This window comes from Epinephelus moara, chromosome 12 (genome assembly GCF_006386435.1).
Source record: "Epinephelus moara isolate mb chromosome 12, YSFRI_EMoa_1.0, whole genome shotgun sequence".
In the NCBI taxonomy this organism is placed as follows: Eukaryota; Metazoa; Chordata; class Actinopteri; order Perciformes; family Serranidae; genus Epinephelus; species Epinephelus moara.
This window is the reverse complement of record NC_065517.1, coordinates 995879-1020066: the sequence shown is the minus strand read 5'-3', so window position 1 is coordinate 1020066 and position 24188 is coordinate 995879. Positions and strand designations below refer to the sequence as shown.

General features: G+C 41.3%; 1 protein-coding gene across 22 annotated transcripts in view; it reads right to left on the bottom strand.

Moving 5' to 3' along the window:
• Positions 1–24188, bottom strand: part of LOC126399070 (adhesion G protein-coupled receptor F5-like) — a 155030-nt gene that overhangs the window by 42948 nt on the left and 87894 nt on the right. For 8 of the 22 annotated variants that reach the window (XM_050058838.1, XM_050058837.1, XM_050058840.1 and 5 more), the window contains 11 exons: positions 8016–8084; positions 7801–7884; positions 7625–7681; positions 7431–7496; positions 7285–7353; positions 7083–7151; positions 6885–6953; positions 6622–6690; positions 6405–6470; positions 6207–6275; positions 5990–6058 (listed from right to left, as the gene is read on the bottom strand). In XM_050058838.1, the coding sequence (XP_049914795.1) occupies positions 5990–6058; positions 6207–6275; positions 6405–6470; positions 6622–6690; positions 6885–6953; positions 7083–7151; positions 7285–7353; positions 7431–7496; positions 7625–7681; positions 7801–7884; positions 8016–8084 (756 nt within the window). The remainder of the gene's footprint in view (positions 1–5989; positions 6059–6206; positions 6276–6404; positions 6471–6621; positions 6691–6884; positions 6954–7082; positions 7152–7284; positions 7354–7430; positions 7497–7624; positions 7682–7800; positions 7885–8015; positions 8085–24188) is intronic. The other 14 variants (XM_050058824.1, XM_050058829.1, XM_050058831.1 and 11 more) reach the window with 10 other exon arrangements.

Sequence of the window (24188 nt, the reverse complement as noted above, 5' to 3'; positions counted from 1 at the left end):
ACTCCATAGTGAACTTGAGGTTACAATTGAAACTGTTAAGCATTGTGAGGAAATCCTTTAAATCTTCAACACTGCCCTGGTACAGACAAAACACGTCATCTATAAAGCGATACCATTTTAATATTTTATTGAAGCGGCAGTTTTTTTCAGGGTTAGACACAAACATCTTCTCACAAAAGCCCATGTACAAGTTTACATAATTAGGGGCACAGATCGAGCCCATACTGGTACCCGAAGTCTGAAGGTAAAAATCATTGTCAAAGGAAAAACAGTTATATTTCATAACAAAACTTGCGAAGTCTAGAATAAGTTCATTAGGGGGATTTTCTGTGTCCTCTCGATTTTGAAAAAAAAAAACCTTACAGCCTCAATACCTCCTTCATGTGGTATGTTGGTGTACAAACTTGTCACATCTAGAGTTACTAAAAAAACATCATCTGGAAGGTCATGTAGCCTAGAAATCTTGTTAATAAAATCTGTAGAATCTTTTATATAGGATGGCAAAGACTGTGCAAGAGGCTTTATATAGTAATCTACAAATTCAGACAAAGGAAACAGCAAAGAATCAGTTTGAGGCACAATAGGGTGCCCTGGAGGGTTCTGTAAAGACTTGTGTATTTTTGGAAGGGTGTAGAATACAGGTCGAATGGGATGTTGACTGTATAGGAACTCAAATTCTGGTTTTGAAATCCATCTCTTCTGTGTAGCCTCCTCCAAGTAAGAGAGAACCATTTTCTGAAAAGAATCCGTGGGGTCAGACTTAAGTTTCTTATAAAAATTTTCATTTGATAATTGCAAAAGGATTTCAGCTTTATATTTATCTGTATCCTGAATAACGATTGCTCCTCCCTTGTCAGCAGATTTGATCACCACCTTTTTAGAAGACATCAGCTCTGACAGTGCTGTTTTTTCTTTACTGGATAGATTATGAGAGACACGAGAAGGACAGGTGTTAATACTCTTCATAATGTCTTGCTCCACCAAACGGCAAAAGGCATTTATGGAAGCATTAGACACATAGGGACAAAATTTGCTCTTAGGTCTAAAGAGTAAGGGACTTCTAGTAGCAGTCTCCCTGTTATTGGCAAAGAAATATTTCAATTTCATCTGTCGAAAGGATTTAAATAAATCTACTTTCAGTCCAAAGGCATTTACACCACTTCTTGGGACAAATGATAGGCCCTTAGACAACAGATTCCTTTGATCATTTGTCAGTTCAATAGATGAAATGTTTATTACCATCTCTTGGATAGGCTGCGTTCTGCTTGCCTCCCCCGCCTGCATTTCTTCTTTGGCCGGGTGTTTGTATAAAAATCAGGCTTTACAGATTTTTGGATCCATCCTACCAGGATTTTTTACTGTTTGCACCCTTATGCTTGCAATTTTACACCAACATACCACATGAAGGAGGTATTGAGGCTAAATCGAGAGGACACAGAAAATCCCCCTAATGAATTTATTCTAGACTTAGCAAGTTTTGTTATGAAATATAACTATTTTTCCTTTGACAATGATTTTTACCTTCAGACTTCAGGTACCAGTATGAGCTCGATCTGTGCCCCTAATTATGCAAACTTGTACATGGGCTTTTTTGAGAAGATGTTTGTGTCTAACCCTGAAAAAAACTGCCGCTTCAATAAAATATTAAAATGGTATCGCTTTATAGATGACGTGTTTTGTCTGTACCAGGGCAGTGTTGAAGATTTAAAGGATTTCCTCACAATGCTTAACAGTTTCAATTGTAACCTCAAGTTCACTATGGAGTTCATTTTCTAGATATGTGGGTGTTCAGAAGTGCTGATGGTCTGGCTACTACCTTATACAGAAAGGAAACGGATAGGAACACTCTTTTAGTAGCCAGCAGTTCTCATCCTACTCCCCTTAAAAAAGGCCTCCCCAAAAGCCAATTCTATAGATTAAGAAGAATTTGTCACTCTCCCCAGTTCACATATAATTAAATCGGTTTTTAAAAAACATTGGCACATCATAAACTCTGATCCAGAATTGTCTCCTCTTTTTAAAGAATCCCCTCTTTTTATTTTCAAACGGGATCATAATCTGAGAGATTGTTTGCTGCATGCAAATTTCACGCATGATAGATCTCCTCAGCCTACCCAGTCATTTTTGAGCCCTCTCCCCAGTGGGAATTACCACTGCGGTCATTGTGCACAGTGCAACAACACTTCTAAAGTTACATATTTTTGTCATCCACACACAGGCAGGCATTTTCCTATAAAAAGTGTGATTACCTGCGCCTCCACTCATGTTGTCTATTTGTTAAAATGTCCCTGTGGTTTATGTTATGTGGGCAAAACCACTAGAAAACTTAAAGTAAGAATCAGCGAACACAAGAGTGCCACTCGCAGACATGACCAGGATTCACCTGTTGCCTTACACTTTAATGAGGCCAAACATGACATCTCTGCACTGCGATTTTATGGTATTGAACAAGTCAAGTTACCACCGCGTGGTGGTGACCATGACCTTATTTTGAAGAGACATGAGGCTTACTGGATCTTTACCTTACAGACATTATCTCCCAAAGGACTTAATGATGAATTCTCATTGAATGTGATGCTGTGAAGTGTTTTTTGTGATAGAAACATATTCTCATATTATTAAGGATTTGTGTTTTAATCCACTAATTATTATGTTTCTGTTGTCAGGTATTGAAGGCCTAGATGGATTTTCTGTGCTCCTCTCCAGATTTTTATGTACAGAATTTCTCTATAGCATTTTCTATGATATTTTTCGATAATTTTCTAATGTGTATGGATGTATTTTCTATCATTGTGTATGGATATTTTTTGTGTCAGCATTATCTCTGATTGTTTGTTTTCCTACAGAGAAACATATATTGACCTTCACTATTGTATGCATTTTTCTGTCATAAAATATAGACAGTCTCTCAGTCTTATTGTATGCTACTGTCATCTAAGAGGGTCTTAAGAAGGTTTTGTGATTATTGTCTTTAAATTATTATGTATCTTTTGTATTATTCTATAATTTTCCACCATTTTTGTTGTGGGAAGTCCTTGTGTTTGCTAGTTGTGTGCAGCTTGACATGATTGACTTATTGCCCTCTGTTTGCTCAGTCTCCGATTGGCTGCATCTCATAATGTAATAATGGCTCATAATGTAATAACGGCTCATAATGTAATAAAATCATGAGCACATAATGTAATAACGGTTTTGCGCATAATGTAATAATGTAATAACTTATTACATTATGAGCCTTACTGGCGCCGCTCAATGTAATAACAGCATATAATGGTAATAATGGCTCATATTGTAAGAAAACTGCTGCATTATCATCATTTTTACCTCTTAAAGGTGCAAATAAAGCAAACGGCATGGGTTTCAGCACATTATTAAACAAAATTTGTGAAAGCAAGAATTATTTAATATTAATTATACTATATCACATTTTATTATGTAAGATGTATGAAGTTGAGCCCCTAGGTGGCACCCATTCTATGTATTTTGGTGACATGTGGTGATCATTTGACTCTACAAAGAGCATCTACCATATTCAATGTGCAGTTTATGATTGTATCAACACTGGGTGTGGATGCAACAGCAATAGTATCCCCGCATGGTCACTACGATGAAAGTCTGCCATTGCTGATACTAGGCTATTTTGCTGAAGGTCATAGGGACCATTACGTTAGCCTTGATGACCATTCATTCAAAGAATTCGGGAAACAGAGAAGCAGAGTGTGCTTGTTTATAATACTGGCTCTGATACAGTTCCTGACTCTGACCACCATTCAAACCCTGACTCTGACCATCACTCTGACCCCAACAATCATCTTCCCCTGGACTCTGACCACCATTCAAACCCTGACTCTGACCATCCCTCTGACCCCAACAATCATCTTCTCCTGGACTCTGACCACTCAAACCCTGACTCTGTCCATCATTCTGACTCCAACACAATATGTCACACTGGCCCCGAAGTTGTTCCTTCTGCAGGTCCTACAGTGCCAAAATGTATCTTTCATGCGGACCCTGACACTCTCTTGGTTGCTAGCCCTAACTTGCCTCTGCTCGTACTGTCATCCATTATCCAGTATTGCCTGTTGATGGATTTTACAATGCTGGGCACCTTCAACAGAGTTTCCAACTTGTTCAGAGAGCTAACCCTGCCATTCCTACCAAGAATTTATATTTGTGATACTTCGGTGGAAAGTTTAGGTTATACAGAGCGGCTGGACGCAATAGTGGCCTTGTGTCGAATATTAGGGAGCTCTTCAGCCAAAATGCCAGGTGGATTACAGCCTGGAACGTGATTCAACATATATTCTTCGGATGGTTCCATATTAAAGACATTTATTGGAAGAAGTAAAGTTTTCTTTTCTTTTTTTTTTTAAATCCCATTCACTCATTAAGCTTTCATCTGAGTGAACACTGACACAGTCATTGACAAATGGAGCCCCTTGGACTTGATTTTTGTTGGCAGCTATAATTTATGGTCATGTATTATTTATGCATATTGTTTAGTTAAATTTATTTGGACTTATGTTTTTACTTGGGTGTCCTGACAGGCTGTGTTTACATTTTAAGAACTTTTGAGCTCGTTCATTGTTTACATGGTTCGAAAACGCTCTTTTCATTCTTGCACAAGTTCCAAAATAAAGTAAATAAAATGAATATGTCATGCTGCTATCATGTATTTAACGTAACTAGTAGAAAAACAATACTTAAAAGTCTTTATTAAATTGGCATTAAGACCAACAATAAAATAACAGCAACTGGGAGGTCTTCATCAGGTTGTATGAAAGGAAAGAGTGTTCACTTATTATTGTGTCCTGCATTTATTGTAGCAACGGTAAACAAAAGAAAATGCTCTTTTAAGCTAAATGAACTGCAGTCCCCCTCCTTCCCTAATCCACCCTCTTCTCCTGCCGGCTTTTGAGTTGGTTACTGTCGCACCACCTATGTACAAATCATAGTCAAACACAGACCTCTTCCCTTAGTGCATTCTCGTTGTCAGTGTGTACAATTTTGACCTTTAAACAATTTAGGCCAAAACACACCGGTGGCGTCATATGACGGCGGCGTCATTGACGCGAGTCAAGTGCCGCCCCCAACACACACAAAAAGCTTCGCGCTGCGGGCATCAAACGGATTTCTATTGCACACTCCAGTCCGCTAGGTGGCGGTACTGGTTGCCAACCGCTTTTTCAAGGGCGGCAACGCTGGAAAAATAGGACAATAGCGTAAAGTGCCGCAGCGGCACGTCGACGCGCGTCGAGCCGCCGCCAGTGTGGGTTTGTAAATAGAAAATAATGGGGGCGGCTGTTTTGACACGCGTCGTACGGCGCCGGTGTGTTTTGGCCTTTAGGCTTCTCTTTCTGTTAATGTATGTGGTCCGCCGCGTTTTGGGGGTGGAGGTATATGGCATCTAAGTTGGTCATTGCTCTACTACGTTTTGAAGAAATTGTGTGATCCTGCTGACAGACAGACAAAGAGACACAGAGGTGAAAGCATTTCCTTCCATCCCTGCAGGAATGGCAGAGGTAAAAATGATGATAATGCAACGCTTTTCTCACAATATGAGCCATTATTACATTATGAGTGGCGCCAGTAAGGCTCATAATGTAATAAGTTATTGCATTATTACATTATGCGCACAGTCGTTACTACATTATGCGCTCAAGATTTTATTACATTATGAGCCATTATTACATTATGAGTTGCTAACATTATGAGTTGCTACATGTCTTCATCTCTGCTTGACAAAGGTATGAGGACCGAAACGTTGCTGTTAATAAAGTACTTTGCAAGTTAAAGCACCTTTTTTCTTCTTTATGTCTGGTAAACAGAGATAAAATCTGATAAACAAAGATAAAATAAAAACAAATTCAATAAAATTCTGGAAAAGGAATGTACTGTATGAATTATTTTAAAGCACTGGCTTGTTGTTACAGACATATCTTAAGATAATTTGAAAAAGGCAAACAATATATGACTTTTAAGCACTGACTTGTTATAATTGTTGGTGTCGTAGTAACTGTTGTTGTGTTCACAACCGTAGTAGCAACTGCAGTTGAGTCTGAAAATAAACATTAAAAAATAAATAATAATAATAATTTTGTGTGTTAAACTTAGATGTAAAAATCTGATGAACAAAAATGAAATACAGACACGTTTAAAAAACATTTGAGAAAGACAAAAAATGTCTGATTTTTTTATGCACTGACTTGTTATAATTGTTGGTGTTGTAGTAATTGCTGTTGTGTTCACAGCTGTGGTAGCAACTGTTGTTGAGTCTGAAAAGGAAAAAAAAAGTCTGTGTTAAACAGAGATAAAAATCTGATAAATGGAGACAAAATAAAAACAAATTCTAAGAAAATCTGGAAAAGGAAAAGTAATGTGAGAATTATTTTTAAAGCACTGACTTGTTATAGTTGTTGGTGTCGTGGTAACTGTTGTGTTTACAACTGTAGTAGCAACTGCAGTTGAGTCTAAAAATAAACATTAAAAAAAATAATAAATAATAATAATTCTGTGTGTTAAACTTAGATGTAAAAATCTGATGCATAAAAATGAAATACAGGCATGTTTAAAAAAACGTTTGAGAAAGACAAATAATGCCTGATTTTTTTATGCACTGACTTGTTATAATTGTTGGTGTTGTAGTAATTGCTGTTGTGTTCACAGTTGTAGCATCAGCTGTTGTTGAGTCTGAAAAGGAAAAAAAAGTGTGTGTTAAACAGATATAAAATCTGACAAACAAAAAAAATCTGGAAAAGGAATGTACTGTATGAATTCTTTTAAAGCACTGGCTTGTTAGAGGAAAGCTTTGATAGAGATAGCATACAGACACATCTTAAGATAATTTGAAAAAGGTAAACAATATATGACTTTTAAGCACTGACTTGTTACAGTTGTCGGTGTTGTAGTAACTGCTGTTGTGTTCACAGCTGTGGTAGCAACTGTTGTTGAGTCTGAAAAGGAAAAAAAAGTCTGTTTGTTTAACAGAGATAAAATCTGATAAATGGAGACAAAATAAAAACAAATTCTATGAAAATCTGGAAAAGGAAAAGTAATGTAAGAATTATTTTTAAAGCACTGACTTGTTATTATTGTTGGTGTCATGGTAACTGTTGTTGTGTTCACAACTGTTGTAGCAACTGCAGTTGAGTCTGAAAATAAACATTAAAAAAAAAAAATTCTGTGTTAAACTTAGATGTAAAAATCTGACCAACAAAAATGAAACACAGACTTACACTGTACAAAAAAACTAGACATAAATACAGATTTTTTTTATGCACTGACTTGTTATAATTGTTGGTGTTGTAGTAATTGCTGTAGTGTTCACAGTTGTGGCACCAGCTGTTGATGAGTCTGGAAAAAAAACAACATTATTTTGTGTCTTACGGGAGAGAAGTTAAAGTAGTGTATGATTATTTTCAAGCACTGACTTGTTGTAATTGTTGGTGTTGTAACTGCTGTTGTGTTCACAGCTGTGGTAGCGACTGTTGTTGGGCCTGGAAAAAAAAAAAACATATTTCTGCAGGTTAAATTTATATGTAAAAATCTGATAAACAAATATAAAACAAATTTTAGGAATATTTGGAAAAGGCAAATAATGTATGAATTATTTTCAAGCATTGACTTGTTATAATTGTTGGTGTTGTGGTAACTGCTGTTGTGGTAGCAACTGTTGTTGAGTCTGAGAGAAAAAAACAATTCTGTGTATTAAACGTTGGGGTGAAATCTGACAAAGATAAAATATAAATTTTAATAAATTTGGGAAAAAGAGAAGTTGTGTATGATTTTTTAAGCACTGACTTGTTACAGCTGTTGTTGTTGTTTTTGTTGTTGTTGTTGTAACTGCTGTTGTGTTCACAGCTGTTGTAGAGACTGTTGTTGAGCCTGAAAAGAACAAAATCATAATTGTGTGTGTTAAACTGAGGAGTAAAATCTGATAAACAGACAAAATACAGACAAAATGAAAGACAATTTGGAAACAGAAACTAGTCTATTAATTATTTTAAAGCACTGACTAGTTAGACTTGCTGTTGGTGTATTAGCTGTTGCAGTGTTCATATCTGTTGTCACAACAGATGTTGAATCTAGAAAGAAATAATTAATAAAGGAAAATCCTTTAAGTTAAGATACAAATGCTGAAAAACTTTAAACACAATTTAACTCCTTATGGAACTCTACTCCATCTTCTAAAAACCTACTGGTAACCACATTCAATGGCAACAATGTGACTGTTGTCGTGTTTAGATGAGTTGTAGCAATAGGTGTTGAATCTAAAAAGAACATTTTATAAATGTGCACATTGCTGTTGAAGAAAACCTGCAAAGACCATTTTAAAGTCATGTACAGCTGAAAATAAAAAATAAAATTACTCAAACTCAGATTAATCACTCTATTTCACATAGCCTTAACTGCCTGGATATAAAAAGGAAGGCCATTGTTACAATTCATTATATAACTGTGATTACTGTGATGTTCTAATCTGTTGTAGCAATAGTAGCTGTTCAGTCATTTCAGATGTGTTATCTTTAAGTTTTTTTACAACCGTATTTTTTATTTTTATTTTGTAAACTGTGGTTTTCTCATACTTCAGCTAAAGGTAAGCATGAGGAGATCATGGTGATTGTTGTACTTACTGTTGGCATTGCAAGATTCAGGCCCTCTTTAAAGATTGAAGATGGTGAACATATTGATTGATTGATTGATTGGGGACCGCGTTTCACAAAAGCAAAACCATATCAAAACATCTATTTACAAACTCTCACACAAGTCGAGCAGTATACTCAAAATGTCATTTAAACACAACACTTAAACCTTATGATTTAAAAAGTTAACTGAAAATGAAACTTATATATTCTCTCTCATAAAAGCCACACTCTGACACTATGGTTTTTGTTATCTGTGTGTGTGTGTGTGTGTGCGTGTGCGTGTGTGTGTCTGTGTCTGTGTGTCTGTGTTAGTGTGAAAAGGCATGTGTTTGTGAGGTACTGAGCACAAGACTGGATAAATGAGACCTGGATTATAGGTCTGGTTGTGTGAGTGTTTGGAAATGGATGCTTTGATATAGTTTTGCATTTTTTTAAAGCTGGCCACAGTCAATTAATAAATCAATATATTTGCCAATTTCTTTGGAGTCATGTGAGTAAAACAAAGTTCTTTACAAATACACAGTAACACAACTATACTAATTGATTTACAAATGACAACAAGTACAGGACTTTGACTAATGTTCAAATCCTTGTGAAACCAAAAGTCAATTTTAAGTTTTTTTGTCGTATTAGTCACTTGTTAGTCATAAGTCACAGGAGTTGTTAGTTTGTCGTTCGTCAGTTGTTAGTCATGTGAGTAGTTAGTGAGTTGCTGGACTAGTTGTTAGTTACATGAGTCATTAGTCACTTGTTAGTCGTAAGTCACGGAAGTCTTTAGCCAATTGACCTTTTGCAAAGCCCCGCCCCTTTATGATGGCCCAACAAGCTGTTGGAGTAAGCATGGAGCCCACGCTGTAACTAACTGCGCTCCCTGAATAAATGTTATCAAATTTTTGAAAAATGAAACAGTGATTCCAGAGAGAAGCAGACAGAGGGGTGTACAAAATGCGCTTGAAGGATGTATCCAGAGTGTCAAACTAACTCAGCAGCAAAAACAGGTTAAAAAGACAAAGATAGTTAGAAGCTAAAGCCTAACTATTGGCTACAGATCACAGTCTAAAAGTGAACCACCACATTGGTGATTGCGACATAAGACAATGAATATAAAGGGAAACTTTGCTGATATTGAACCAGCTGTGTGGCATCACAGTGTGTGCAGATAAACAGTGTTTGGCTTTGGCTTCGGCTTTGGCCCCCTGCCACTCCCAGCAGACCTACGCAGCCAGATGGGCAGGGATCTCCAGGGGACGTCAAACAACTTCCACCTACGCACAATGTGATGACACAAAGGTGGTTGAATGTCAACAATGTCTGCTTCCCTTCACTGGTTCCTGTGCAGCAGAGTAGGTCTTTTTTACAGTGTTATAATCATGAAAGTGGACCTATTACGCTTATTTTCAGGGTCATATTGATTTTAATATGTAATATTGGGGTCTAGTGGAATAGATTTATGTGCTTTAATGTTAAAAAAACTCATTATTTGTCTTATACTGCCCATTGCTGCAGCACCTCCGTCTGAAACGCTGTGTTTGGGCTTAAGTCCCGCCTCCCCAGCAGCCCAGTCTGCTCTGATTGGTCAGCTTGCTCAGCCTGTTGTGACTGGTGCAACACTTAGAGCGTGTATCGGAAATGTCACGCCCCTTACCTTATCTAATTACACTTCCGGGGGCTACCTCAAACAACATCGCTGTGGCCAAGCTAACGATGGCAGCAGTTTGCCCTCATCAATTTGAGTGAAGAAACACAAGCCGATAGACTCCGAAACACATTTGCAACAAATACTGGAGCAGGACATTTCACAGTGGTAACTTTTTGTTTTGTAGTTGTCTTATATTTCAGCTGTAACATGATAACTGTAACTTATCTGACATTATGTTAACAACTGTATGTTTGTCCTCTGACTGAATGAAGTTGAAAACGTCTGCTGCAAAGTACAAAAGGTTTCTAATAATATAGTCAATTACTACATAACGTGGAAACACCATCTGCAGTACTCAGTTGTTATATGCAGTGGTGTAAAGCATAACTCTTTTTTTATCTAAGCAGGCTTATCTCAGATCAGACTAATGTAGCTTGTGCTAGGTAATGATACCAAAGTTATTATAAATTCTGCTACTAACACGTCCCCGTTTAAACCACACAAGTTTTAACCCATGAATTCATCAATTTAACCACAGCAGATTGAGATGACAGATTTCTGTATTATACAAAAACAAATGAATAAAAACAACAGGTACATTCAGATGTCTTAGCTGTCATGTTTACTGGAACCATTCTAAAATGTAGCTGCATTTTATAATCATCTTTACCTTATGATTGTAATCTGTGCAATGTACCAATGTGTCACAATTTCTCAACATCATTTATATAAAATCAAAATTTCATCGTAAAACGCATGTTGCTTCCTGGATCAGTATTTGTTCTATGCAGTGATGTGTCTCCTGAGTCTTTATTTGCTTACTTATAAAACAGTATGCCTTGTGTCTCTTTTGCTTATTAGGTTTCAGGGTAATGAACCAGGTTCCAGTTTATTCTACATGCTTGATACACCATCCAGGCCTGGAGCCTGACTGTTTGAAGCCATACACCCTGCAGAACATCCAAAGCATTTACAGGTATGACTATAGAACTAAAGAAGAATACGTTTTTATGACATGTAATGAGATATAACTGTGTAAACTCAATTCTGAACACTAAGGTTCCATTATACCAAAAAACCCACTAATAAAGAAATGACAAATAAGTATTTTGTAAAAAGTACTTTATTTTTAGCAAATGTAAAAAATGAAAACTACAAAAAACTTAGTAAATAATATACAATAGATAGATACATAAATATGAACACAGCAGCGTTTTATCTACAACACTACTAGTGTCCAATTCTTTCCATTCAGGCGTCCATCCTGTCTTGTGTTGTACTCCAGATACGCCAGGAGTTTCCTGATCCGGGTGGTTACTGCATTGGCCTTGTGCTGCCCCTTGGCTGAAGCGAAAGATGTGTAAGGCAACCACTTCCTCTTTTGAGGAAGGTCATTTACAGTCTGTAAAATATTGAATTTAAATATTGATTTCCTTGTGTTTATTAAGTACTTCCTGAATCCACCTTTCAAGTGTTGCCACAACTATTTCATATCTCTTATCTGATGTTATTATGTTGGTAATGAATAGAGTTGGGTAAGGGTTACTTTAAAAGTAATCAAAGTACTTTACTGCGTTACTTTTTTTTAAAAAGTAACCAGTTACTTTACTGCGTTACTCCCTGAGTAAAGTAACTCAAATACTTTTAAAGTACTTCCAACGTTACTCCCTGAGAAAAGTAACTCAAGCACTTTTTAAGTACTTTTGAGTATTCTACATTTCCTATTGGGCAATGTACCACAGGGCCCTTAGCCTACGTTTTCTGTCTCCAAAATTAAAGTTATGGACCACTTGCCCTTCACTGAGATCCAATTCTCCCATCACAGCCATCACTTTGACCAGTAGAAACACACAACGATCTGCTGCCATAGACAACTGTATGACAACAACACCCCAGCGTTTTTAATATTTCCTCTAGGGATGTTACCACACAGAGTAAAAGAGGAAAATGACGGTGTGAAACAGTAGAGGCACTTTGTCAACCGGGTGAGTTACTGTCACTAGCATCGAGCTAGCAAACAATGTTACATCCTCACAGTCGGATATAAAGTAATAACATTAACAAATAGTGGCTTTTACTCACCACAACTGCAGAGGCTACCAGCTTCATTTGAAACAGACTACATTATAGACGGTCCGTTATTGATTAATCACTCCATTGTCTTTATAAAGTTAAGATATCGCATCATCATTTCAAACTCAACACTTCCTGAATTTCTTTCAAATTAAAAGCCCCTTATAACCTTGGGTAGAGAATCCCTCCATTTTCTAAATAGGCTTTTATTCTGAAACATTTGTATGAACTTGTGGCGGATACAGTAGCTTGAATGTTTACATACGGTGCTTCAAATGTAGCTCCTGCCATCTGCTGATGCTTTTAGGTGACTACAACAACATTTCGGCTGAAACATGAACAGACACAGTGACTCAGATGATAGTAAAAGTAATAAAAATAGGACAAGAATAACCTGATGACATCACACACGTTGTGAAAGACGACCGGGTTTAATTGGTGAGTACCACCAATTAAACTACCATGTAGTGTGTCATGTCTGTTGGCCAAGTCACGGCACGATATTATGACTCCACAATCGTGTAATGTGACATAGTGACTTTCAGAACGGGCACAAAAGTCGTGTAGTGTGTACCAGGCATAATGCAAGTGCTGAGTCTGACCTGTCTGTCAGCGAGTCCTCCTCCACCTTTTTTTAGACTCCACCGTAGACAACGGCAGCATTTCTTCTCCCCGTAGCGAGCCACAAGCTTCGTGGCTTCTTTCGGACTGATAGGTTTAACGTTATCTCTGTTATTAGAACCAAAAGACAGTTGTTGCTCTTCTCTTCTAAAAGTAACAGAAGTAACTGATGGCTTGTTTGAAAATGTACTCAAGTATTCTATTACTCAAACAGCAAACTAACGCGTTAGGTTACTCGTTACTGCAAAAAGTAATCAAAGTACTCTAAGGCATTACTTTGTAACCCGTTATACCCAACTCTGGTAATGAAAATGAAATATTTACAAATTACTGCATGTAGGGTGTGTTTTTACAGCCTTTGCTAAACTAAAAGAATACATTTTTGCTCAGATTTCTCTGTAATAACCGACTCACCAGGGTTACAGGTTGAGTCATGAGGGTCTACTAGCTCTGTTTAAGTTTCTCCCTTTTTCTCATCCAACTCAACATGAGGTCTTGTGCTTGGTTTGAAACCTATGCCCTTGATAGGTGTTGATGACAGCTGAAAGTCTAAATGAAAGAAAATGTGTGTGTGTGTGTGTGTGTGTGTGTGTGTGTGTGTGTGTGTGTTTTTTACTTTTTCCTGCTCTAACATCATAACAAAGTCAAAGGCGTGTGATGATGTGATGCAGAAATATATATCCTGAAGCTTTTGGCAATCAGCATATTTCAGTACCGTAAAATATTTCCAGGTACTGTATCTCAAACACAAAAACACATAATTTATTTTTTACATATTTGTGCTTCTCTGGGTGCTCCTGCACGGCTGTGCTGACCACAACCATATTCTAAGATGCCACAGACTGTGTACCCACTGAGATGGTTTGTGGAGGGTCCATTTGGCATTCTACATGCTGGAATCTGGCTGTAGTGGCTGTAGTATTGGGCACCAGGGCCCTGCTGTGATGTACTCCAAAAGACAAAGTCCTACTCCCTCTCTGTGGATGTGATTCACTGTGTACAGGTAACATTAACGCAGGTAGAGAGAGGAGGGGCTGTTTGTGTCAGCCAACAGCTAAGTTTAAAAGTATATGCCCAATTCTAAGATAAGTGTCAAACTAAGTTAGTCTACATACAGACAGCTGTCATTTGAGCTTATTAGTAACCATTCGCTATTAGCTGAACTAGCGTGCTGTCCTTGTCACTGTCACTGTCTACATGTTTACATGTATTGATAAAGTATTGGCTTCTTACTTGCTAAGGTTTAATTTCACCTACAGTAACGAGTGTAGCTGCCGTCAACTCAAGTTTTTTTTTTTTTTTATTGTCTTCACTTTGTTTCCACCGCGGCCAACTTGCTGCGCATACAGATTGTGGGGCGGCACCGTGTGCCCTTATATATAGAGGTGTGGTTACACCTGTCTCTCTCTTTCCTCCGCTTCCTTCCTGCTGGATGTGCTCTGTCTGGCGTGGCCATTGCGGCACACAATCCTCTTTTCAGGTAATGCGCTCTGCCAGTCATTTTTTGCTCATGTGCATGGGCATAGCAGATGCGGGGTATGCGTGGGACATGTGCCCCGCACTTCCCGTATTTGTGCCCTCCGTCCCCCACATTTTTTTTACAGCTGTTACCACCGTTCAATTTGTTTTTTAACATGTGGTAACGTGTTTTTCCGAGCCGTCTTTAAATGCACCATGAGTAGATGGTGCCAGGCACATACTCATACTGTCGTGTTGTGATCAGAATCAATCGCACAGACGAGACGTGTGCTACTGGGCAGTGCTGCTGTGTGTTAACTATGTTCAGCAAAACAGCCAGCAAGAAGCAAAAAACCTTGCACAGTTTCTTCCAAACAAACCGTGTCAGTTGAGTAATGCTATTGCACGTAGATAATGTTAGCTAAATGATGACTAATTAATAGAGGCCAATATATCAAGTGAAGCTAGTTAACAAGAATACTAATGTTATTGTTACCTATGTTAAATCGCTTGCTAGCTAGCTTCATGCTAGGAATAAACCCACTCCTCCTTAATTTCTGCGCAGAACTTGTGCTCATTATTGCTTTGCACATATTTTTTTAATCTTTATTGCTACAATAGAAAGAGCAGGGTCAGGGAGGAGACAGTGGACCAGAGGCCAGCAAGGATGATCATGCAGGGTCTTCACAGGTGAGAAGACATTATAACTGGCTGAGAAAAATATCTAGAGCATAAAAGTGACTCTGCGATCAATTTCCACAGCTATGTTACCACTACTATTATTAATCCTATTCTAAATTTTGCTTTGCACATTTATTATCTATATTATTGCAATAGATAGAAGAGGGACAGGGAGAAAACAGGCAGGTATCAGGACAGGGACCTGACAGCAGCACCAATTATCAGCCCAAGGCTTCACAGGTAAGGAGAAATGATAACTGGCTAAGGAAATGTCTATAGGATGAGTGACTCTAAGATTAATTTTCACAGCTATTTCAGAACTACTCTTATTTATACTCTAAAATGTTTTTTGTCTGTATTGCAATAGGTAGCACAGGGAGAAGGCTTAAAAATATTTGATTAATTTTGCACATCTGCGCTGTCATATTTGACTAAAATGTAAAATACATCTTGATGTTGATATGTTTAGTGTTGTGTCACTTTCTGTCTTCATGCCATTAAATTAAATCATGTGGCTTATTACCCTGTTACCTTGTCACTTCCATTCCATTTTGTGTGCTAATAACTTGCTAACAGGAATGGTGTTTTACTGAACTTGTGTTCAGTTTTGTCATTTGGCACGTAGTCATCTGGCTACTTACCCTGTAGATGCTCGAGGGTCATTCTGTGTCAACTCAACCAGAGTTTGGCAGCTAAAACTTTAGACTTTGATAGTATATAATTTTAAAGAACTAAAGTCGGTCCCTTGGTGCTGTACTGTGGCTGTGTTATGTGGCTCTTTATGCCCCTGTTCACGTGTGTGTAAAACGGGCATTTGGGTGATGCTATCTCCGCTCTTTGTAGGCTGGCCGGCTGCTGGGGCCATCTGGGGACGCATCGCTTGGCAAGAAGCCTTCCCATGGTGCTCTTGCCTGATCCCTTTTGGTAAGTCCACGATTGTCTGCCATCAAGCAGCTCTGTCACTCAGTTCCAAACTGATGCTTTCTCTGAGCATATTTGGTGCAGCTGGCTGACTGACTCGCAGCACTGAGCCTTTTATCCTCTGACTCTCTTGGGCGTTACTGTGGCTTTGCGTGTGTGCGTCCTCTTGTAGAGACCCTGGCAAATTGTTTGGCCGGTATTCAGCCACCTCTACCTGAGTCCACACTGCTGTTTTGGAGCAGTATGCCCTCTTAATTTCCTAGTTTGTCTTGCTGATGTGGCTTTCCATAATGTCCTGACTTGCGTGGCTCTCTAGAGTTTCCTGATTTGAAGCGGTTTATAGCTGCCTGGGCTTTTAAACTATTTCATTGGTATTAAGTGCAACATTTGTTTAATGAGTGTTTTGTTTGTTATAATTTAGTGGTTGTTTATAGTTCTTTGTGTTTTGTTTCTTTTGTTTGTTTTACTTAATTACCTGCGTTGTCCACACCAGTGTGTGTATTGCACATTTGGCATGTTTTAACGCTTAATTTTTTTTTTGTCTTTGGTCAGGTGCTGTGGGTCTGCGGTGGCGGTTCAGTTCCCGGTGGTGGTTTTCCACACGATTTTCTTTGGCTGTGTGTGTGTGAATGCAGTGTCACAGGTGTTTAATTTAGGACCCTCCTTGGTTTGCCTTGTCCTCATACCCCTTCCCTGCCTGGTGCTATTTTTAATTAATAATAATAGTGTGTGACATTTGATTTTCTTGTTTTTGATAATTTAATTAATTTTGTTAAATTAAGTTGCCTTCTTTTTAAGTTGAAAACAGCCTCTTGCCCTGTGGTACTTTTCTGAACCTGTGTGACCATAAAACCTTAACTTAAAATTTCCTGGGGGTGAAATTCCCCCAAGTGGCGTTGTTGCAACAACCAGGCATTTTACTTTTCTCACCTTTTCTTTCTTTTCTTTTGGCTTCTGTGTTATCAGTAGGTGCGCTGTTTGTTGCCCACTTGTGATGTTTTTTTTTTTGTTTTTTTTTTGTGGATGTGTAGTTGTAGAGCCAAAACACCAGTCTTAGTTCTTGGGATTTAACTTGTCATACCATTTTGTGAGGCTTCGGTGCAGCTTTCCCTTGGTTGGCATGGAGGAGGACACGCAGCAGCTAGCGACTTCATCAGGAGCGGGCTGCTTCCCTGGGGGGTTCTGGTGAGACTGCTTTCTCTGCTCATGCCACGTCTGTAGGTGTTGCTGCAGCTGTCGCCGGCTGTCATTCCGAGAGACCGTAAGTGCCCAGTATTCAATGGTAAGACTGGCTTTGGGCTAGCCGACTGGGTAGAGAAGGTACAGACATGTGTGCGTGCCCACCATCTCTCTGTTGCTGACCAAGCCTTTTTCATTTTTGATCATCCGGAGGGAGAAGCAAGGGAGGAGATCAAGTATCGCTCTGCCGCCGAGCGAGGAGACCCAGCTAAGTCTCTCGCCATCTTACAGGAGCTTTATGGCTGTGCTCAGCCATATTTAACTTTACAGCAGGCTTTCTTTTCTCTGCACCAACTTGAAGGGGAGACACTGCATGAGTTTTTCTTAGCTCTTATGGCTTTAATGGCACAGGTCAAGCAGTGTGCACCTGACGGGATGCCAAATACTGATGTTCTCCTTCGGGATCAATTCATTGAGCATGTTCTTGATTGTTCTCTCCGGTGGGAGCTCAAGCAATTTGTTCGCCACCAGCCAACTGCCATCATGTTGGAGTGAGGCTATTAGATGGGAGAGGGAAGGTCTTCCAGGGGGTGCTAGGGGGTGTAATGCTTCTCTGCCATCAACTTACGGCCTGCAGTATGGAGTGCAGGTCCGTGTCCAGCCTACCCCTAATGTCACTTCACATGGGCCAGATTTTAGTGAACTGCTGGATGTTTTGAAGCCCCAGCAGATTAACCACCAGACCCAGACGGTAGCCTCCCTGCAGGCTCCCCGCTCCCAAGATAGACTTTCTCGCAATGGCCCTTTAATCTGCAGAAGGTGTCAGCAGCCTGGCCATTTTGCTCAAGAATGTGATGGTGAGCGCGCTCCCCCTAGACGCCGTGCTAATTTGGTGGCTGGCTCAAACTCCAAAAATACTGGGCTCGCTCATTCTTCCCACACATCTGAAAACTGAAGCCCACAGCTGAGCCACAGTTCAGTTGGGGAGTCTATAGGCTCACAGAAAGGTTCAGTGGCTGAATTAATTGCTCCTTGTCCAAATATTGATGCCTCTGTTGGAGGGGTCCCTGTGGCATGCTTGGTGGACACTGGTTTCATGGTGTCCACAATTACTGAAAGTTTCTTTCTGGAGTCAATTGCACCTTGGAGCCATGATAGCCTTCATTCTTGTCACTGGCTATAGCTGCGAGCGACTAATGGCCTAGAGATTCCATACATCGGCTATCTGGAGCTTGATGTGGAACTCTTCGGTAAGGTTATGCCCCACTGTGGAATCCTTGTTGTTAGACCCCCCTGGCATTGTGTCTTCTGTCGTTGGGATGCTAGGGATGAATGTGCTTCATCCATGCCACCGAGAACTCTTGTGCATATGGCCTCTCTCTTTTCAATTCACCTTTTGTTTCATAGGCGCCTGATCCAGTCATTGCAGCCTCACAGAGGTGCCACCAGTAGACCACTCAAGTTCTAGGGGGCCCAACTGGCACTGTGAGGGTCCGGGGCAAGCAAGCTGTGCGCTTACCTGGTGGAGTGATGAAGTTGGTCGCTAGCACCAGTCCTCAGCAGTTTTCTGGTCAAAGTGCATTGTTTGAAGCCCCTGAATCAGGTCTACCAGCTGGGCGGCTAACCTCTCCTTGCCCTGTACAGGTTATCCGGGGTACAGTGTATGTACCGGTGGTCAACGTTGGGACAACAGAGATTCTCCTTTACCCACGGACTGGTCTTGGCATCCTTGCCCAGGTTGTCAGCCTGCCTGCTGGTGTGACTGAGGTGGAGCCCACTTTGGCGACTATTTCCTCCCAAACAGCTGCCCCCTCAGTGCCAGGTAGGATAGAGTCCCTTGATTTGTCCACATTGACTGAGCAGGAGCAGACAGGCATAAAGTCTCTGCGGCACAGGTATGATCATAGTGACTTGGGCTGCACCAACCTTATCTAGCATGATATACCTCTGCTTGATGATGTTCCAGTCAGGCAGAGGTATCGACGCATCCCTTCATTGGAGTACGAGGGGGTGAAGGCTCATATCAATCAGCTTCTTGAGTCTCAGGTCATTAGGGAGAGCAGTAGTCCCTACGCATCTCTCATCATCTTGGTCCGGAAGAAGGATGGGAGTCTGCGCATGCACGTGGACTACCGCCCCCTAAACAGCAAGACCAGGAAGGACGCATTCCCCCTGCCTTGCATTGAGGAGACTCTGGATGCACTGTCGGGGGCCTGCTGGTTCTCCACGGTCAATCTGGCCAGTGGCTACAATCAGGTCCCTGTGTCAGAGCAGGACCGGGCCAAAACTGCCTTCTGTGCACCTTTTGGCCTTTTTGAGCTTAACAGCATGCCTTTTGGCTTGTGTAGCATCCCAAGCACCTTCTAGCGGCTCATGCAGAGGATGTTCGGCAATCAGTAGAGTCAGTCCTTGCTGCTCTTTCTTGACAACATTGTCGTCTACCCCTCCTCTGTTGAGCAACATCTCCAGTGGCTGGAAATGGTGCTTGGTCAGTTCCAGAAGGAGGGCCTCAAGGCAAAACTCAAGAAGTGCACTTTTTTTCAGCAGGAGGTTGGCTCGTCATTTCAAGCCAGGTAGTGGCCACAGACCCCAAGAAGACTGAGGCTGTGGCTAACTGGCGTTGCCCCAGTCATGTGTCTGAGCTGTGTTCCTTTCTGAGCTTCCCAAGCTGGCAGGTACCCTGCAGCGCCTGGTGGGTGAGCTGGCAGGCACAAAGTCAAAGAAGGGGTCAGGTCGGGCTCTGGATGCCGCATGGACACCTCAGTGTGGAGAGAGCTTTGAGGCTTTGAAGTCAAAGTTCGTTTCAGCCCCAGTGCTGACCTAGGCTGACTTTTCGTGCCCTTTTATGGCAATGCCAGCCACAGTGGCCTTGGGGCTTTCCTCTCACAGGAGACGGACGATGGTGTTAGACCGGTGGCCTACGCCAGCAGAGGTCTTTGGCCCACTGAGCACAATATGTCCAACTGAATGATGCCCCGTTTAGAGTGGCAGCAAGTCTAAGTAGCTCCTGTTTTTTAAGTCATTTTTGAGTGTCTCCAGCAAGATCCACTCCTAGATCCTTTGGCGTCGGCCACCCAGTCTGTGGTCTCAGCTCTTTCCTCTCACTGTGCTGCTGATCTTCATTCCTTGCAGGAGGCTGATTCCCTCCTTAAGGATGTACTTGTGTTTAGGCAGCGGAAGGCTCCGCCTACCTCAGTGTAGAGGCAACAGCTTTCCAAGTCGGCAATAGCACTTTTTCGACAATGGGACTGTCTGGTGGAAAGACACAGTGTTCTGTCCAGATGGGGGAGACAAATCTCTCCAGCTTATGTTGGCTGTGGCGTCAAACATCAAGAACATGGCCACCAGGGAATAGAATGGACCACCCAGTTGGTCCAGCATCATTGTTATTGGCCAGGAATGTCTCTGGACAAGGGCCAAATAGCTTTATGGGTCACTTGCTCGCCTCCCAACCTAATGAGATTTTGGCCATTGATTTCACGTTGGGTACAAGAACGTCCTGATCATGATTGACGTGTTGAGTAAATTCACCGTAGCTGTCCCTACTCAGGATCAACGGGCCTCCACTGTGGCCCAGGTCTTGATCTCTGAGTGGCTTTACAAGTTTGGTATTCCAAGCCGCCTTCACTCGGACCAAGGAAGGAGCTTTGAGAGATTGCTGATTCACCAGCTCTGCCTTTTGTAAGGTGTTGCAAAAAGTCCAGTACCACTCTGTACCACCCTGTGGGTAATGATCAATGCAAGCGGTTTAACTGAACTCTTCATAACCTCCTTCGTACCCTTCCAGTTTTCCAGAAAGGGGATTGGGCTGCCTGTTTGCCACAGGTGCTTTTCTGTTACAACACAACTCCTCACTAGAGCACAGGCGAGTCTCCTTTCTACCTCATGTTCGGACAGGAACCTCGGCTTCCGGTTGACTTTTTCTTGGGGTGTGTCCAGGATCCAGTACCAGGCCAGGTACAGGACTGGGTGGCTGAACACCAGGCCAGACTCCAAGTTGCTTTTGAGGGTGCTCGTGAGAGGATGTTGGCTGCTGCTGGCCGACGGAAAGAGTGGCATGATTAGCAGGTCCGGGAGGCACCTCTTCCAGTGGGTGAGCTGGTGTACTTGAGGGCCCACAGTGTTAGAGGGCGCCAAAAAAACCAAGATCTCTGGCCTGATGGTCTATCAGGTTGTGAGGGCCCCTGCGGGCGAAGGAGCGGTTTACACTGTTGCTCCTGTGAACAACCTACACAAGGTCCAGAATATGCGGGGCATGATGAAGGCTTAAGTCCAGCCTGAAGCTGCCAACCACCCACCAAGGGCGCCTTCTCCGCCTGCCATGGTAGCACTAGATGGTGAGTCGTCCAGTGACAGTGAAGTGTGGTTCATGGTCCCTGGAACATCTTGTCAGCCACCTGTAGCTACCCAAGGTGCCTTGTGTCCTACAGACTGTTTTGGCCCCTCTTTAGGGCAGTCTCACTCTGGCAACATCCCCAGTACATGAGAGTGCCTCACCACCAAAACATGGCTGCCGTGAAGCAGGCGTGACCGTTTGTTGATGCCTCAGTCTGCATTTGAAACTAATCTAGTTTGGCCTCTGTAACTTATACTCAAGTCTTGATCACCCCAGATTGTTACCTTGATAAGACAGCGCCTATGGAATTTTTCTTATCTCACAAGGTAACAGTGGAAGCCTACTTTCATTGTTCAATATCCTGATCATGGATCAAATACCAACTCTCAATCAGGCCCTTGTGGACGCCATCCAGCAACTTAAGTTGGAGCTGCTGTCCCACTTTGATGCAACAATGGACAATATAGAAAGGAGCCTGAACACTATAAATGCGAAGCTGTCCACCCTGGGTGACCATGTCTCGGAGCTTGAACTTGTTGCCGAACAGGCTGAGGGCCGTGACGTCGCAGGCTTCATGACACAGCTGTTCCCCTCTCTTCTCAGCAAAGACAATTTCCCATCTCCGCTGATTCTGTTAGCCCTGTTCAATTAGCCCTGTGAGGCAAATTGTGATTTGTGATATTGGGCTTTATAAATAAAATTGATTGATTGATTGATTCTGGATAAAGTCCATCGCACTCCACCAGGATACCAAAGCCGGCCCGAGGCCAGTCCTTGTCAAACTCCTTAACTTCCAGGACAAGGTGAAGATCCTGCATCTGGCCCGGGAGAAGAAGGAGCTGGTGTTCAACAGTGTGCGAGTCCACATCTTTCCCGACTTCAGCACCGCACTGCTGTAGAGACGTCAGGAGTTTGATCCGTTAAAGAAAAAACTTCGGGACCGAGATCTAAAATATTCCTTGCTCTATCCAGCCAGGCTTAGAATATTTACTGATGGCAAATCCACTACGTTCAACTGTCCAGATGATGCCGACGCCTTCCTCCGGGACATCCCAATGAAATCTCCATAGCTCCTTCGGTAACTAACTTTTGCTCTTTTTTTCCTCCACTCTCGCTCTCCTATTTTCACTCAAGAACTGTTTATCTTCTTTCGGCTGCTATCCTATCCTGCGCCAAGAGTGCCATATAACTTTGTCTTTGCCGTAAAATCTATCGCCTGCTGTAAAACTAGTCACTTAACTACAGTGATCCGATGTAAAGACATGTTGTGAAGGCATACAGCAACTGATGTCTTTGTATTATTTTTATTTATTTATTTATGCTCTTCACTTATTATTTATTTATTTTTCTTGATGGTCGCTCTTTCATGTGTAGTCTCATTCCCCATCGGACTTATGTAGGCTATGACTTTGTTTAATGAATAAATGAGGTAGTAAGAAAGGCTCGTGTTAGTTGTATTCCTGCCCAATGTAGGTTATTTTTGTTTCATCAGTAGGCTTGCCCCTGTAAGCTTGCAGACCGAGCTTTGTTTGAGCTCCATTTTTCTTTGAGCTCCGCTCTGCCCTTGCTCTTATCTATGTCTTATCTGCGTTTGTGCGTGTCTGCCTGTGTGGATGTGTGTGTGTGCGTGCGTGCGTGTGTGTTGCTCTCACCCAGGATGCCTTCCTTACCCTCATCCTCTACCCCCTCTTCTGTATCAGACTTCGTATGCCAGTGCATATTTCTCTCCATTCACTTATTCATTATGACAAAAGGTCTTTATGTAATTCATGTGAACATCAGAAGCATATTGCGTAAAACTGATTCCTTAAAGGGAAATTTCAGTTTATTTCAACCTGTCTCCTATCGTCCTAAATTTGTTTCAAGTGACTAGTGACATAAAAATAATAGTTAGCATGTTAGCCGTTAGCCTACAGTAGATACAGCCGCATAGTAGCGTCAGACCTGTTAAAACGTAAGTGAACGGGCAACCTTCAAGTGCAAAGTTAGTCTATTAAACAAGCTTTTTTTCCACAAAGACCGCCTCATATCGTTAGGATAAATGTCAGAGAACATATAGAAAACGATATGTAAACGTGTTGTCTTACCTTACCGGTGTGGTGCCATGTTCGTTTACCATTTAGCTCTGCTTTCCAAAGCACGGCCGAAATATATCTCGCGAGCTCTAGATAAAGCCCAGCTGGATACTACTCCAGGTGGAGATGTCTCGTCCTCAGTCACATCCAGACCTTGAAAACAAGGCTGCAACCGGTCCCATTCCTTGCAACAGAGGCATTCCTCTTCTGTGGCGAAGCTCTTCATCAGTGTATTCTGGCTCAAATAAATAAGGGCGGCCATCAAACTCTGCAAAATCGAGTTCCTCCTCCACAAAGTCGAAGTCTGGTAAAAAGTCAGCCATTATTCTATAAATCTTTCATAAAATAAATGAATGAACTTATGGTATGAGATCGCTGCTTGTTCTCGCGATATTTCGGCCGTGCTTTGGAAAGCAGGGCGAAATGGTAAACAAACATGGCACTACACCGGTAAGGTAAGACAACACGTTTACATGTCGTTCTCTATATGTTCTCTGACATTTATCCTAACGATATGAGGCGGTCTTTGTGGAAAAAAAGCTTGTTTAGTGGACTAACTT